Genomic DNA, 13384 nt, shown 5'->3' with positions numbered 1-13384 from the left:
ATATTTAAATTACATGTATATGTATGTATACATATACAAATATTTCTTTACTATACTAATATAATATCATACTATATTACTATATTTCACCTTATATATTCGACATCACATAGTATATTAAACTATTTTATGTTAAACTTAAACTATTCTGTCACATAATGTACTACATCATATTCCTATATTAATACAGACAAAAGCTAATACAATTACTTAATTATATCATGTACTATAGAAGATGGTATCATATTACTCATACATTTACTGCTGAGTGATATGATACCATCTATTTATTTATGTCCTCGGGCTGCTCAGTGACCCATGAAAGCTCCCTGCCAGTGTTGGAGAACTCAACTGAAGAAGAAGAAGAAGTAGAAGAAGAAGAAGAAGAAGAAGAAGAAAAAGAAGAAGAAGAAGAAGAAGAAGACGCCTGCGCCTCAGTTTGTTAATAACTACACCACCCAGAGTTCTTTGCGGCCAAGCCACGCCCAGCAGTACAATGGCAGTTGTGAACTTTAACCACAGTGTTTATATTTCTTCGGGTGTCGGAGGAGTGGCCCTATGACAGACTACCCGGTTCGTGTGCTGCTCGCCGACCTGCAGGACATCATCATGGGGAGCACTCTGGTCAAATGTGCCGCCACGGACCTCGGCATCCAGTGGGCCGGCTGGGCTCTGGCTGCCGCCTTCAAAACCGAGAGGTTTTATGATTTGGCAGGTAACGTGAAAAACTAACCAAACCAACATTTCCCAGCGTGAGTGCTGATTTTGTGGCCATGTGCTGACTCAACGCAGTTAATTGGTGTAAAGTCGGCAGAAAAGCGCATTTCATCACGTTCAAGCGAGAGAACAGCCTGCGGGGAGGCGAACTCGCTCTTTTACGGGCTAATTCAGCTGTGGGGTTGTTGTTTTTTTTATTATTATTTTAATTAGAAAAGTGCTTCCCTGCACGCAGATGTTGAACTGTCATCGTTATAAAAGCAGTGTTATCTAAAACCAGCTTTGTTGTGAAACTTGCAGAAAGCTCCTCCTTCAGCTTAAGAAGCGGCGCACAGATCCAATCAGCTTAACCTCATGTCCCGTGTCCGCAGAGGCGCACAGAGGGATCCCGGGACCCTCTTTTCAAACCAGAAAGGGGTCTTTTTCTGGTCCCTGATCCAGAGTGAACACATCCTGTCTGCACACTAGTGATTGCTGCTACCTGGTGTCACTTTTGCATTAAAAACAGGTTCAAAATGCCTTATTTGCAGCAGCAGTACAAGTTAGTAACAAATCAGAATTCATGTATTTTCTGACTCAATTCTTAATTTAATTCATGTCCTCTAGAGCTGAAACAATTAATTAACCAATTAGCCAGTGGACAGAAAATTTATATGCAACTACTTTGGTAATTAAGTACATTTCATGACCCAACATTCCCGATTTCCTGCGTCTTGATTGTGTAAATGTTCTGCTTTCCTTCCTCTTACATGACAGCAGACTGAATATCTTTGGCCAGTGGGGAGGCAAATTAATTTTTCCACCATTCATTCAGCAGATTTGCAGATTATCCGATAATGAAAATAATCATTAGTGTAATCTTTGGATGCAGCTCTCGTATCCTCGCTTTTTTATCGAGTTAGACTGAGTTTTATTAAAGCGATTGACTTTCTTGAGGTTCTGAGCATGAAAATTGAAGTTTACGACCAATGACGAGGTTAGAGCAAGAATTCAACCTGTCAGGTGCCTGTAAGCTTGAATACAGACAACCATCAAATTATTTGTCATGTGTAGAGCGGTGCAGCTTACCTGTCGACACCAGTGTCTGATTTCTTTATATTTTCACACGTGAATCACCTCTTTTGACTCGTCCTCTCCTGGTTCTCCCCTGTGCTCCTGTGCTCCTGGATATCTTACCCTTGAACTTTGGAACCAATTGTCTGCAGTATCCGGGGTAAAAGATTTATTGAACACGCCTTACTCTGGAAAAAGCGGCCCTATCCGCCGTGCCCATGTCCCAACCACCCTGAGTCCACAGCTTGTCTCTTCTGTTTTTTGTACCAGGATCTGGCACATTTATACTACTTGCCCACCTGAGTCGGATCTGGGGAGGAGCCAGTCACGTCCGTCAGAAGGTGCAGACTGGGTTGGTGACAGCATGGGGACTCAGGTAAGGAGGGCAGCATTGACCCCCAGTTGTTATGCACCCAGTGCACAGTTGAATAGAACAGAGGAATGAAGATTGTATCCTCTTGCATTAAGAGTTTTGTGTAAGTTTTGTGGTGGGTCCTTGGCGAGGTCAGAGGAGGAACTGATGAATGTGAAGCCTTAACACCAGGTTAATGAATAATGCCTTGGTTAATGTGAAGGGTACATGTTAACCATGTTCTCCCTGCAGGCTGGGGACATTCCTCTTCATGCGGATCTTGAAGGACGGTCATGATCGCAGGTTCAACAATGTCAGAGACAACCCAGGGACTTTCTTTGTGTACTGGACTATTCAAGGTACTTGGAAGAGATGCAGATGCCGTCCTCTCATTTCTAAAGTCCTTGACCAACCCTGCACCCAACTGGAGGGAGGGCTGCCTTGTATAAATCATTGTCTAGTTTCTAGCTCTTTATCTATGCATTTATTCTACATATAGGAGCTGTTGGTGACAGTAACTTAGGTGCATTTAATTCATGGAAGTATTAAGATGAGCCTGCTTGAGGATGATTAATTTTTTCCTGTTTCTCACAGCCATGTGGGTATTCATGACCCTCCTGCCCACCCTCATGCTCAACACTGAGAAGCGAGATGTTCCTCTGGGAGCGAGGGACTACATTGGCTGGACTGTATGGGGCCTTGGCTTTGCCACTGAGGCTATTGCTGACCAGCAGAAATGGCTCTTCAAGCGTGACCCAGATAACGCTGTGAGTTAACAGACCTCATGTTGTGCAACCCTAAACTGCATTAATGCTTCACTCGCTGATTGTTATGACTGTTTTGTCCAATTTGCTTTTGTGGCTGCAGGGGAAGTTCATCCGGAGTGGACTCTGGGCCTACAGCAGACACCCAAACTATTTTGGAGAGATCCTGCAGTGGTCTGGTCTCTGGCTCTCTGCCTCATCGGTGATGCAGGGTTACCAGTACCTGAGCGTGGCGTCGCCTCTCTTCGTCTGGTTCCTGCTCCGTTTCGTCAGCGGCATCCCCATCCTGGAGAAGCAGGCCATGAAGAAGTGGGGATCTGACCCCGCCTTCCAGGACTACATTAAGAACACTCCTCTTCTCTGGCCATGGCCGAAACTTTGATGCTGCATGTTTGTTATGATGCTTTAACATTTTCCAAACTGTTGTACCAATAATTGCCTCCACACATATACACATTAAAGTCATTAACTGTCCTGAGCAGAATATTTGAAATAATTGCACCTGTAGTGTTTTGCTGTCACTTTGTACAAATTCTGTAAAATAAATTCCAGTTGATCACTCCTAGTCTTCAAACAACAGCCTCTTGTGTAAGATCTTTGTGACGTGGGATGATTTAGAGCTAAATAAGTGCATTGTAGTCAAGACTATAAAGCTACCATTCATTTTCACCTTTCAGTCTCTAAACATACACATCTACAATAAAGATTTTCACTATTTTGGCCACTTTCCATGCAACCAGAGTGTTCAGAAAAGCTAACGGCTAACTTTTGCTTTCCATTGTGGTGAGGTTAGATCACATGAACTAGTTTTTTTTTTTTTTTTTTTTAGCCTAACACGATCCTGCTGTCTTAACCCTGCTCAGGCAGTTTAAAACCCATTCACATCTCTGCTCATGTCAAATTTCATAACAGCTAGGTGCACTGTAAACCAACACATGACCTCAACCACACTCAAGGTGTGAACTGACCTGCAGAGGAGTCCGGTTATAAAATGCTTTAGATTCTTGAAACATCCTCAAGAATCTAAAGCAAGAAGTTCCTTTTGACTTTACGTGTCTAGATATAAGTCTTTGTGGTTATTCACAGTAAACGGATGCAGAGCAAGGTCAAAGTAGAGGCTACCACAACACGACATTTAATTATGTGCTAACCTGGATCACACAAATTTCCCTTTATACCCTCCAACTCATCGTATTAAGATTCATAACAGTAGGAAACCACACTAGGCACCTGACAAAAAGCACACAAGACATTTTTAGAAGGTTAGAAATGTATTTTATAAGTTATATGAATTTTAGAGTGTGTATTTGTGTACAAAATTTGTGCTAATAGTTGATCAATAATGCCACAGTAACTGAACTGGCCAATCATAGAAAGTAACTGCCTTTTGCACTGGCTTGCTCACAAGTAACCTCCCACAGTACAAACATTACACAGAGCAATAAACATTGGAGCAAAATGATCAAAGATTACCGTCGTTCACATAAACCAGTGAACAACGCTCCTGATGATCACTGGCGGTGCAGGATAAACTAGAAAACACAACAGCAGTGAAGATTTTAAAAAAATTGTCCCCCTTCAAGAGATTAATGCCGATCACCAAAAACATCACACCCAGTCAGGTCTGCAGATGATGACTGAGAAGATCTAGCAGATGAGGAAGGTCTGCCTGGAGGTCTTCGAACCACTGTTTGTAGTTACAGCAGGAGAAGGACGGGACATGTGAGATTGTAAACATTTACAGCACAATTCACTGGGGAATGAAGACAAAACTTAACAGAAATTAAATATACAAACACTAAAACTAAAAGAGGTTACTCGCAGTCACACATTCAACTACAACCTCAAATGAAATGCCTAAGTATCGCTTCAACTTCTGAGTGACACATGAGCTGAAAAACGATCAAAATAAATGGTTCAACTGCGAAGCAGGTCACAATTAAAACTGCGCATTACAGTAGATATTTTTAACTATCAAAAAGAGCAATAAGCGGTACATTCTCATGTGTTACGAGGTGAAATGAGAAAGCCTCATCAAACATTTAGTAAAAGCATCAGTCTGTGGACACACAAGTGTGCATAGACAGGAAAACCTATTTGGTTAAAAAAAAATAATCCTTTTACAAACACGTAAAATCAGCAAAATACAACTCTTACCATTGTGAAATATTAAAACGATTATTAGTAGGAAGACTTAGATGGAGGCATTTACAGCTAACCTCAAAGCAGTACCAGGTTATGTGTTTGCATAAATGCACAAATGTATTGGCTGTTATTGCAGCGTTAGTAAAGGTTTAGGTGCAGCTGCTCTGCATTATTTTAGGAGTGGAGATGCAAAGAATTTTCCTTGGCGAGAAAATCCGACGGCCGATTTGCTCTTGCTCCCAAATCTGCAACAAAGAGTGCACATAATGGCATTTAATGGAATTAGGAGTCAAAGTCAATAAAGCAGAGTCCATGAAGGATAATGAGATATTGTACAGTAGATTAACTTCTATGAAAGATGTTCAAAGGAGTCAGCTTTTCTCTAAATCAGAAAAAAAGCGTGGGTTATAGCTCCTGAACATTTGAATCAGCAGTACGCAGCAGTCATTCAAGAGGCAATTAATCATGAGCTCATTGATTTTAAAACGGGTGTTAAAGCTGTGCAGGAGGGGACTGTGTTGTGTGCTTACCTGGGGGTCAGAGTGGACTTCATGCGCTGAGACAAGGAGCTGGAGGAGGGGGTTTTATTGAGCTGGTGCTCTGGAGTGGTCAGAGGTCCCAGCATGCTCACTGCAACAGCACAAACAATACGATGAAACATCAACCGGCAAACAACCGAGCCCAGACTCATACAAGCACTGCCGAGCAACACGCAAAGTGCGGCGAGCTCGTACTTCTCTCGGGGGTGGCGTAGCAGTTTGCGTTCTCGATGATCAGGTGATCCAAGTTCGGCTGCTCGTGCTCTGCCTTCACATACTGGCTCCAGTAATCCACCGGCAGAGCCAACAGACGCTCCACGACCTGAACAGAAAGTGCAAAAGATGGGGGTTATTTCAGCGTCTTGCCTCATCCTCTTCCAACAGTGCTGAGATGGTTATCTCGATGCCTTGGGCAAGACAGAGGGGAATTATTCAATAAAAAAAGTCTATGGTATTGTGATGATTTTCTGAAATGTATTATTATATCATATATAGCTTTTTGTGGACTCTGTACGGTAAGTTGTAGTCAGTCAGTCACTTATATTAAGATGGATAATGCGATTAAAACAAGTTTTTTGTTTAGCTAAATAGTTTGACAGTAATTCTTTATCAAAGTCATTAGTTTTAATTTGTGCAATCATTTATTCATTTATAAATATTAAAACCTCATCTGGATTTTGTCACAGGATAAACACTTAGAAAATTAAAGTCATAATCCTTAAGCTTTTCATGAAATCGAACCCCATTTTTGACGTTTCAGCCATAGTCATTCTATACTATATACATTATACTATATTACATTCTGTAATTACCTCACGCTCTTGTTTTCATTGTTAGTGGAGGAGTTCACCATTCATGCACTGGTTACAAACTGCTGGCAGACTCATGAGGAATTCGCAGGAAAGGATGCATGTAAGTCCTATAGTGTTATAGCTTTTAATGTTATCTCATTAACATCTGCCTCACTGTTTACATTGGGTCATTCACTAATTCATTAAAAAGCATTCAACTAGCAAAACATGGAGTAGCCACGGGGTGGCTTTAATGGCGAAGCAGACAGGAAACTCAATGTATTTGTCACCAAGGTCAACGCTGACAGCAACCAAAAATGAGCCAGAGAAAAAACATGGTTATTTTTTGCCCTTTTTTTGGCAGAGGCTCAGTTTGAAATATTGCACAGTGTAATGGAACAAGGGGAAACAGCCGCAGTGAGCTGTTAGATGAGGAGCTGCAGGCGACAGGCTGCACCGTGAACTTCTCGTCAAGGTGACTGACTCCTTTCGCCGTGCTCAGCGTGACATCAGATAGCTGTTGTTCATGGCATGATGTAAAAGGGCCAGTTATTTACTGGCTTCTCTATGAAAACAGTGCAGGTTTGTTGCTTTTCTGTTGTATTTCTGATAAAGTTGCTGCTCAATAAGCGTTTGCTACCCTCACAGTTCTGGGACTTGTGTTAAACCACACTTGCTGTTTCACCAATAACCAAATCAACCAGAAGTTGTTGTTTTTTTGACACAGGGGAATTATATGAAGTAACCACTGAAGAAACATGGTACGCAATAGACACGATGAATCCGTCATGCCTACCTTGGGCTGTCGTTTGGTGTCCTGTAGGATTGTCATCGGGTCAGGGTTGGGAACTGCATGACCCACAATAGTTGGACCAAACACTCGAGCCAAGTTACTGATGTCCATCCGCGTATCCGAGCTGTCAGCAACTCTGAAAGATTTTATGAGATTCAATTATGTCTCTTTGATGTATGTGAAATGCAATATATATACACACAACACATATCAAGGTATAGTGGAGGGTAAATAAACTGAATGTCTTGCTGTATAAAATCAGGAAATGAGAATTACTTGAGGTGTTTATTAAATTCTTAGCACATTTTTGCCTAAAGCAATTTAACCCAATTAAAATTAGAGGCTACAGCAAAATAATAATAAAAAAGGGGTCTTGAGAGACTGGAAACTTCTGTAAATATCAGCAATTCCCAAAACTGAATTTATAGCAGGATTATGCAAGGCATCAAAGTGAAGGCTTTTTAATCAGCCGCAGAGGGATATGCATAGTTCAAACAGGTATATTGGCAATATATTTAGAGGACGGCTAACCTCTGAAGGTGAAGGACTACGAAAGCCAGAGTGTCTCTGTTGGCCTGTGGCAGGTCGCTGATGGTTTGGTACATCAAAGCGATGCTGTTGTCGTCGTCTGAGACCTCTGAGAGGGAACAAAGAAAACAATTTTGTCAGCAGAGAACAAGAAATGGGAGGCTGTGTGGATTTATTAACAAATTGAAAGAAAATGCATCCAACTCCAGTGACAAACACTAAAAAGGCAAACAAACTGAAAGATCAATCTTCTTTGTTCCAGGCAACTTCCCGCCTGAGGTTTCCATTACTGCTAAGAACAAATTGCAAAACAACATTTAACGGGTCTGTTTGGTTAATGGCTGCTGTCCATTAAGAAGTTACACAAACTTTCAGTTATTTCAATGTCTGCCATAAATTGCTTTCATTGTATATGTCATTACTTTTTCTATGACCCCCTCCACATCAGAAACAGCTTCCAACAACTCTAGCATCTCTTTTTAACACCAGTCACATGCGTACCGGCTGACTCCATGAAAGGGCGGTTGAGGCGGAAGGTGAGAAGAGGCTCCTTGAGGTTTCTCAGGAAGTCCTTGAGGAGGCCAGTGATGGCGTGGATATCGTCCACCTTGCTGAGCACGGGAACAGTTTTGCTGCGGAGGAACTTCTCCTTCAGCTCCTTCACTGTGCGATCAGCACCAGACAGACGGTACAGTCCGGCCTGAGAGGGAAGAAAGAAGTTCAGCTAAGTTCAAACTATGGCTTCTTGTGTTTCCATTTTAATTTGTGTGCAACTCAAACAAACAAGATGTGTGTGACTTAATGAGCTGCAGCTGTCCTGGTAGGTGTGATTATGGCCAGCTAGATTGGCTGGTTCTCCCTGCTTCCAGTCTTCATGCTTAGCTAAGCTAATTTTCTCCCAGCTCTGACTTTGTACTCAGCGCACAGAGACGAGAGTGGCACCAATCAAGCAAAGAGCAAAAAATAAAACAGGAGTAAGAGATGGTAGCACAGCCTAACAGACACCAAGAGCCTTCCACATTCAAGAACAGGGAACAGATTGCAAAAGTTTAATTACAGCTGTCTGTCTCATCTTAAGGGGCAGACATTAAAGAGAACTACCGGGATGTTAGGCCTTCACATTTATGCATATCATTTGGACAGGAAAAACACCACTCACCTCATGCAGGCCCCTTTGCTCAATCTCATTGATACAGTGGACTACAAGGGGAGGAATCATGGGAGATGTGTCCGGGACGTAGTGTGCCAGCACACCCTGGAAACACATAAGAGATGAGGTAAACTGCTTTGACTCTGATGACTGGAAATAAACATGTCCATGTAGCACATCAAGTGACAAATCAGTTGTGAAAAACACACACCTCCCCGATTTTGACCGGTGTGCCACCTAGGTTGGGGATGCACGGCAGAGGGCAACGCTCACGACACTCAGGGTGCGAGACGACCCTGCAGTCACGGCACTTCAGTGAAATCTTGCCAAACTTGATCCTCTTTCCACAGGGTACACATGATTCAGGCTTAATAACCTATGAAAGATAGTCAACTTTAGGGTATAGAAGGCTAGTAAAGATTGTGGGTCAACAGCGACGTACATGTTCATCTAAACCAAGATGCTACACTTTGTTTAGTCAAAAACACTCAAATGACTGTACTGCATATATATAGCTGCATACACATGGAGAAGCCGTTTGATAATCTTCAATACAGGTACCATAAGTTTCTGTACAGACATGAAAAGAAGTGCATAAAAGACATGAAAGACGTGATTTAATTCTGAGAACAGATGATAAATAAGTAAACTTCAGGGCCGAATTTGATTAACTTATTCTTATAATAAATAAAACAGTAAAGAAAAAAGCAAAGAAAAAATATCTAAGTTGAAGTGCTTTTCTAGTCAGACGAATTCACTCTACAATTCTCTCACACAAATGGCTTTCTTACAGTTTTGGAGACAAACTCATGAAGACGGACACCCCCGTGGCTCTGTGGTGTGCTGGGCTGCACTTTCATCTGCTCCTCAGGGATGCCAGGCTGCTTGAAGACGTCCTCAGACTTGACGGATTCAGATTCCCAGTCCATGGCGGCTAAACGGGAGATGGAAAATAAATACTTGTGTGTTACATAACATGGCTATTCTCTAGTTATGAGAAAATGAACTGAGTCACTGCTGCCGCATATTCATACTCAAGACATCCATACAAATATTGAGAACATCTTTGTACAAAAAGAAAAAACAGGCAGCCTCCTTAAAATTGTTTTTTGACTTTATTTTGGCTGCATCACAACTAGCCAAGGTCACTCCATCAGAACAAAAATCTTACCAGTGTTTCTCCTGCTGCGAGTCCAGTAAGGAACAGTCTCAATGGTAGAAACTGCCTCAACAGGTCCTCCATTCACAGGGACAGTCACTGTGGTTTTTGTCACAAGGGTCTCATTTCCCTGTCAAAAACAAATAAAAAAAATAGTCAGAATAACCACATACAACCGTACTATGTTGAGGCCCAATAGCAAGTTTAACGAACTGGCTTTGACTGCCAAAACATATTTTATTCCCATATTATAATTGTTTATATTTGGAATGATGGTGGTCATGTCTTACAACAGCACATGTTTCAGTAATGAAAAAGTGATAACTATATCCAGAGCTAAGACCCTACCCTCTCTGAAGTTCTACCCGTTGATCGGGACCGTTTGGAGGCAAGTGGAGGGCCATCGACGTGATTTCTCGAGGAGCGCTGAAATCAAGACAGCAGACATGACACGTGTACCTCCAGAAACCATGGCCATTCTTCCAAAAACAAATGTTTAAAGGTGAACATGTACAGGATGATGTACATACCCTCTTCTCTCGTTTCTTCAGTCGCACTGTCCTCACAGTGGAGGAGTCCCAGTCCTGATTTCAAAACGAAATCAGATTATTTTACTGTACATCATGTTAATTTAACTCTAAATGATTCTCACAAGGGAAGTACTCACAAGAGAGTCATCAGTTTTGTCGTAGCTGATATCTGACAAGATGGAGGCGGACTCATCAATCGTCGTCAGTCTCTCTCTAGCAATTGAAAATATGTGAATAATATGTCTAAGAACCTAAATGGAAAGCATTTGAAAGTTCAGCGTTCTGAAAGTGTGTCAGAGCGGTGCAGTCATGTGATAAATAGGTGGAGATGGGAATGGACGGTGAAATCCCACACCAGGCAAACCACCAGGAACACTGTACTCTGTTGTACAATAAGGCTCCAACAGCAGCTAATGCAGCAGACGTAAGGGAGGTTTTCAAAAATATCCAGACTGTAAAACACGTCTGTACCAGACATTGCTGTGTGTGGGGGTTTATTACCTTCGGCTAGTATTCATGCTGACTGCTGCCTGGCAGTTTGTGTTCAGGAAGGCCAGAGCTGAACGCTGCTCTGCACTCAGCTGGATGCTGTTGGAGGATCCCTCACTGGTCAGGAGATCCCGGATCAACTGAATTTGACGATCCTGTTAAGATACAAGATAAACTTGTAAACACTAATGCACAATAGCAAAGGCAATAGAAAATAAAATATATAATATGTATATGGATTTGTAAGCAGAGCACAAATGAGAAACTCCTTAAATAATAAGATAACAGCGTAGACAAAATCAGCATATATCAACAAGGGTCAGCATTTGATCCAACATACCAACTTCTCACAATCAGCCTCAGCCTTTTGTCTGCGGCGGATCTCCACATCTACTTGGTTGCGGGCATGTTTCAGTTTGACCTCCAAGGCTCCCCTCTCTGTCTCTGTTTTGGTGAGCACCTCTTTGCAAGAACCCAGTTCTTGCTCGGTCCTCAGCCATTTGCGACGGCAGTCATCAAAGTTTTGTGCCATCTGGATGAAGTCTGGGAAACAGGATGCACATTCAGTTGTAATGTGGCAGGTATCTGTTTTGGAACATGTGGCAGTTTTCTCAAATGATAGATAGTAAAGATGAAACCAAGAACCATAAACTACTTACTGGGTTCAATGTTCTCATTGAGAAGGTCAACTTGCATCCTCAGGTTATCATATAAGCCCTGGAGGCTCAGCACAGCCGTCTCCATGATGGTCTACTCCTGAAGACCCTTAAAAGAGTAATATTAAGTAGCTACATTTAATTTGGGTTAGTGAATGGCTGCTTTTCAATGTAGATAAATTAAAACATCTGGCAAATGTTAAGTGGAAATGTAAAATTAATAATAGTATTAATAATAGTATTAATAATAAAACGAGTTATATGTACATTTTAATTCACATGATAACAAGGGTCGTGATTCTAAATAGTTAGAATGGTCTGGTGAATGGCTTTTTCTCAATGTATGTTAGCAAACGCAAAGCAGCTGGTAAACCGGGAAGCTTGCTGTTTTTCTTCAGTTCTGACTGGTTAGTTTCATTTCAAGGGAAATGAGTCACACACAACTACTTAACCACCTCTACCGTATGACTGAAAAATAATGGTTGTCGGTTGCGATAAGGTAGGTCTGACTTTAGCTGCTAACGTTAACTTTTGTTTAACTCCGACGCTAGCGAGTTTTAGCTAGCAACAGTTACGTACCGTTTCGGTGTCGAGATGTCGGACAACACGGTTCTTTCGGTGATGTTTATCGCACTGCTCGTATCCTCTTTTCTTTTTTTTTAGCAACCTCCTCGTTGCACCTTTGTCCGCATCCTTCCGCAGTCACAGCTGCTATGAGCGCGTTGTATTTCAAATTTCGCCGCTAGCCAATGAATGAAGAGTCCTGTACCGGTGTCACTCCACATTGAGGGAAAAGACTTCCGAGTAGTTATTTTCAAAATAATTCGACCGTAACGGTCGCCGGTCCCATCATTCAGTGGTACGAAGGTACAAATAGACAGAAACGACTATAACGAGGAACGACAAATGTCCGTTTAGATAAATAATGTTATCATTTCTAACAATCAAAGAAACAAATAAATAGGGAATTACAAAGCAGGAGCCAAAGAGAAGAAAAACATCAAACTTCCGGTCACAACTTTCAAAATAATTTGCACTCGAAGGAAGAAACTGCTTTTTTTTGAAGAACGTAAGTGGAAAAATAACGACAACAGAGGGTCTGTAGACGACTTCTACCCGAAGTTTAACTGACAATTTCAGTTTGCTGTGGCTGGGGGGTAAAGAGCCCTGCCTCTATAGCACTGAATGGGCACTAAAATCATTTAATTGTCACCATATAGCTGCATTTGTGGAAAACGTCAAATGTCTCCAGCATGTCCTAGACCTAGAGGGTGCTTTTAAGGCACTGCAACATTGCTCCGGAATAATATACATATCATATACATTATATTATAACATACACAAGTAGATCACGACTTTCTATATTATTATGTAGTATCATATATCAGTATTCAACCATCGCACCAAAACATAAAGCGTATGAATTATATTGGCTGCTAAATATTGACAAAATATTTTGTTTATTATTATTCCATTTTGAACGACTATAGGAATGCTCAAATCCACTGAAGTCGTCTGGTACAGTCAGCCACCCAACCTCCTGTCATGATTCATGTCTGAGCCGATCAATAACCTAAGAAGATTGGAAATAGGCGAATGAGTGAGCGAGTCACCCATGTGAGAGAGAGAGAGAGAGAGAGAGAGAGAGAGAGAGAGAGAGGGAGGGAGAGAGAGAGACTAACAGCCCGGTGTGGACAAACTTGTGAGAAGCAGAGCAT

The 13384-nt window shown here is 41.7% G+C and overlaps 2 protein-coding genes across 2 annotated transcripts; one reads left to right on the top strand and one right to left on the bottom strand.

Annotated features, from left to right (window-relative positions):
• Positions 1 to 511: 511 nt before the first annotated feature.
• si:ch211-210c8.6 lies at positions 512 to 3450 on the top strand. The gene is made up of 5 exons (XM_041946514.1): positions 512 to 715; positions 2041 to 2146; positions 2375 to 2481; positions 2717 to 2889; positions 2990 to 3450. Exons 1-5 carry the CDS (start codon positions 559 to 561, stop codon positions 3266 to 3268), a joined length of 822 nt encoding a protein of 273 aa, XP_041802448.1. The 5' UTR covers positions 512 to 558; the 3' UTR covers positions 3269 to 3450.
• A 700-nt stretch (positions 3451 to 4150) lies between these two features.
• racgap1 (Rac GTPase activating protein 1) lies at positions 4151 to 12363 on the bottom strand. Its single transcript, XM_041946020.1, has 17 exons — positions 12246 to 12363; positions 11670 to 11775; positions 11351 to 11553; positions 11023 to 11165; positions 10659 to 10734; positions 10522 to 10575; positions 10340 to 10417; positions 10004 to 10121; positions 9624 to 9766; positions 9044 to 9208; positions 8842 to 8937; positions 8184 to 8382; positions 7686 to 7791; positions 7158 to 7290; positions 5766 to 5892; positions 5562 to 5661; positions 4151 to 5276 (listed from the first exon to the last, which is right to left on the bottom strand). The coding sequence occupies exons 2-17, from the start codon at positions 11752 to 11754 to the stop codon at positions 5201 to 5203; spliced, it is 1902 nt and encodes a 633-aa protein (XP_041801954.1). The 5' UTR covers positions 11755 to 11775; positions 12246 to 12363; the 3' UTR covers positions 4151 to 5200.
• Between the last annotated feature and the right edge of the window lie 1021 nt (positions 12364 to 13384).

This window comes from Chelmon rostratus, chromosome 10, assembly GCF_017976325.1.
Source record: "Chelmon rostratus isolate fCheRos1 chromosome 10, fCheRos1.pri, whole genome shotgun sequence".
Classification (NCBI taxonomy): Eukaryota; Metazoa; Chordata; class Actinopteri; order Chaetodontiformes; family Chaetodontidae; genus Chelmon; species Chelmon rostratus.
Note: the sequence above shows the minus strand (reverse complement) of the source record. Positions and strands in the feature narration are given on the sequence as shown.